At 31.9% G+C, this 2,771-nt stretch overlaps 1 protein-coding gene across 1 annotated transcript in view; it reads right to left on the bottom strand.

The window, feature by feature from the left end:
* Positions 1 to 876, bottom strand: part of LOC105625575 (vesicular integral-membrane protein VIP36) — a 4,808-nt gene extending 3,932 nt beyond the window's left edge. The window contains exon 1 of the mRNA XM_012206901.1: positions 762 to 876. Coding sequence (XP_012062291.1) covers positions 762 to 876 — 115 coding nt within the window. The remainder of the gene's footprint in view (positions 1 to 761) is intronic.
* Between the last annotated feature and the right edge of the window lie 1,895 nt (positions 877 to 2,771).

The raw sequence follows: 2,771 nt of genomic DNA, 5'->3' as shown, positions 1-2,771 counted from the left end.
CACACACAACACTACACACACACACACACACACACACACACACACACACACACACACACACACACACACACACACACACACACACACACACACAAAATAAAAAATATATTAGAAATTTCATGTTAAGACTTTCATCAATATATATCTGTATGATTTATATTATTTATTTTAAAATTTCATAATAATGTAATTATAATGTAATTTTTTTTTCTCTAAATAATATTTTCAGTATTATATGCATTTTGCACAAAAATTCTTTTAATTAAGTATTTATTAATCTTCAGAAGAGATCTATAATTTATAAAAATAGAAATTGCATCCTTTAAAAAAATAGCTCTTTGACTTATTTACTAATCTTACTGTAATATAATTATGTCGTAATTTTAGACCGGTAGTGGAATGACTCGCGGATTGTGATTAGATAATAAATGAACCAGTAAATTCTTCCACGTTAACGCACGACAGATTCTCTTAAAGAAATCTATCGTTAAAAAAATTAGAGTTCACATGTTTTTTTTAAGAAAAAAAAATCGACTCTGACCTATGTATATTTTCTAATTTTGTAAGAGCTAAGAAATACGTAGAGATTCCATCCGTCGTTATCTATGCAAAAAAGTAAATTCTCTGCATTAATTAGTCATCTCGTAAATATATCTTCAAATATAATGCATTTCCGCAAATTGCGATTAGATAATAAATGAACAAGCAAATCTTGGGATTATCCAAGGAGCGTGATGAAAGATAAATGACAATTAATGGACCTTGATATGGCCTGATTAGAGAATGCTCTCGCTTCATATAGTCCTGCGTGTTCCATTCCGTAGCGAAGGATTCTAGGACACCAATGAGCAGAAGCAACCACGAAATCACAACCATGTTGATTCTCGATCGTTCCGAATGTTCGTAGAAAACTAAACACGTGGGTGAAAAGAGTCACTTGTTCGAAGCAGCACCGCCAGAATAAAGGCCAATAAGGCCATTCACGCATTCACCAAGGTAACCAACGTCATTCTCGAGTCATCCGGACGTTTCGCCGGGGATTGTTGATTTTATAGTTCGGTAAAATTCGATCCGCGCTAATGCGACAGTCGATAACATCGATCAGAGAGAAACTTGAGAGGGGCCATTGCGGAATTATTCGTGGAAAAAATCATTTGTACACTAGCGCAAGTACATCCACTTTTATTTAAGAACTACGTAGCCACGTATTTTGGCGATAAAATCACTATTTCCAAGAAAGATATGGTGCGAGTCCGTGCTAAATAACAGTACTAAGGTCTAATTACACCAATGTTACTTTGATTTTAAGTGAGGCTTAAAATTCTCTCTATCTCTGTTTCTTTTTCTTTAAAACGAGACAGAAAAAATTTTAAGTTTCGCTTAAAGTCAAAATAACATTGATGCAACCGGGCCTCAATCACGTATGTATTAAATTAAAAAGTATAATAAAAATATTATTGTAAAATATAATTTGTAGATCATTAATTAGACATTTTAATTAGACAAATATAAAAATATATATAGTTTGAAGTTAACTTGAAGTTTTATAATAAATTAAATTCTTCAAATCAAGATATTATAAATAGAGAGACAGAGAGCAATATAATATAATTATTTACATGATAATAAGCGTTACACTCATTCGATAGTTTACAAGATTAATTTAGATATAATTTCCTTGAATCCATTTTTCAACGCTATATATACACAAAAAAATTTAATATCGTTTTCTATTTCATTTATATACACAAGTGAGCGTAATAATTACTATCTTAATACATTTAGTATCCAACAATATATAATGAATACAGATCAATTCAGTAAATTTGTACTGCTATATTAATATTTTTATAAAAAATTTTGCTAGAGAATTTCAAGTATAATACAATAAATATATTTCTATATTACGCAATTCTCAATTAGCAATTATGTAAAAAAGTTTCAACACTTTTTTTTAAGTGGATTTTGGAATGCATACACACAATCTATATTCACCGAGCGATCAGTTTTTACTTATGAAACAATAAGTAATAACCAATTGCTCGGTGAGCAAGTTGAATTTCAAAACTCATTGAAAAAAAATATGTTGCAATTTCACGTTTTTATTTTAGACAAAAAAAATATGATTGATACCCTGAATCAGCACCAATGTTTTTATTTTCAATGAAATTTCCACTGCATCTTATTTTACAAGCACTTTTTTTTCAGAAATATTCATTCATATATGAGCGCGCGAAAGTAACGACAGCGCTATGGCGAATGCCGAGTTTTAGGCCGAGTTCACATCTTGATGGAAAAGCGGAAGCCAATCGGAACTCGCAGTAGTAATAGGCGATACATTTCGCTTGTTTGCTTCTGCCTTTCCGCGAGTTCTGATTGGCTTCCGCTTTTCCGTTTTCCGTTTTTGAATCCGGCCTTAGGATATTTTCACTTGACGCTACAATGCTCATTTTCAGCATCAAAAGGTCACGTGATCAAAATTGACGAATATCAAGCGTTAATTTTGACCTGTTTTGACACTGAAAAGGAGCGTCGTAGCGTCAAGTGAAAATCCAGCCTTAGGCTGCGTTTTCATGCTCGATTCGAGCGTCGAGCGTCAACATGAAAATATAGCCTTAAATTTGTAACGTTAGCACGCCAACGACATTCCGCGAATTCCGTCGCACACATACAAGAAAATTGCAAGGGCAATGCGATTAAATATACACATATGTACGTATATATATGCATGTATGTATATATATATATATATATATATATATATATATATA

This window comes from Atta cephalotes, assembly GCF_000143395.1.
Source record: "Atta cephalotes unplaced genomic scaffold scaffold00001, whole genome shotgun sequence".
Classification (NCBI taxonomy): Eukaryota; Metazoa; Arthropoda; class Insecta; order Hymenoptera; family Formicidae; genus Atta; species Atta cephalotes.
Note: the sequence above shows the minus strand (reverse complement) of the source record. Positions and strands in the feature narration are given on the sequence as shown.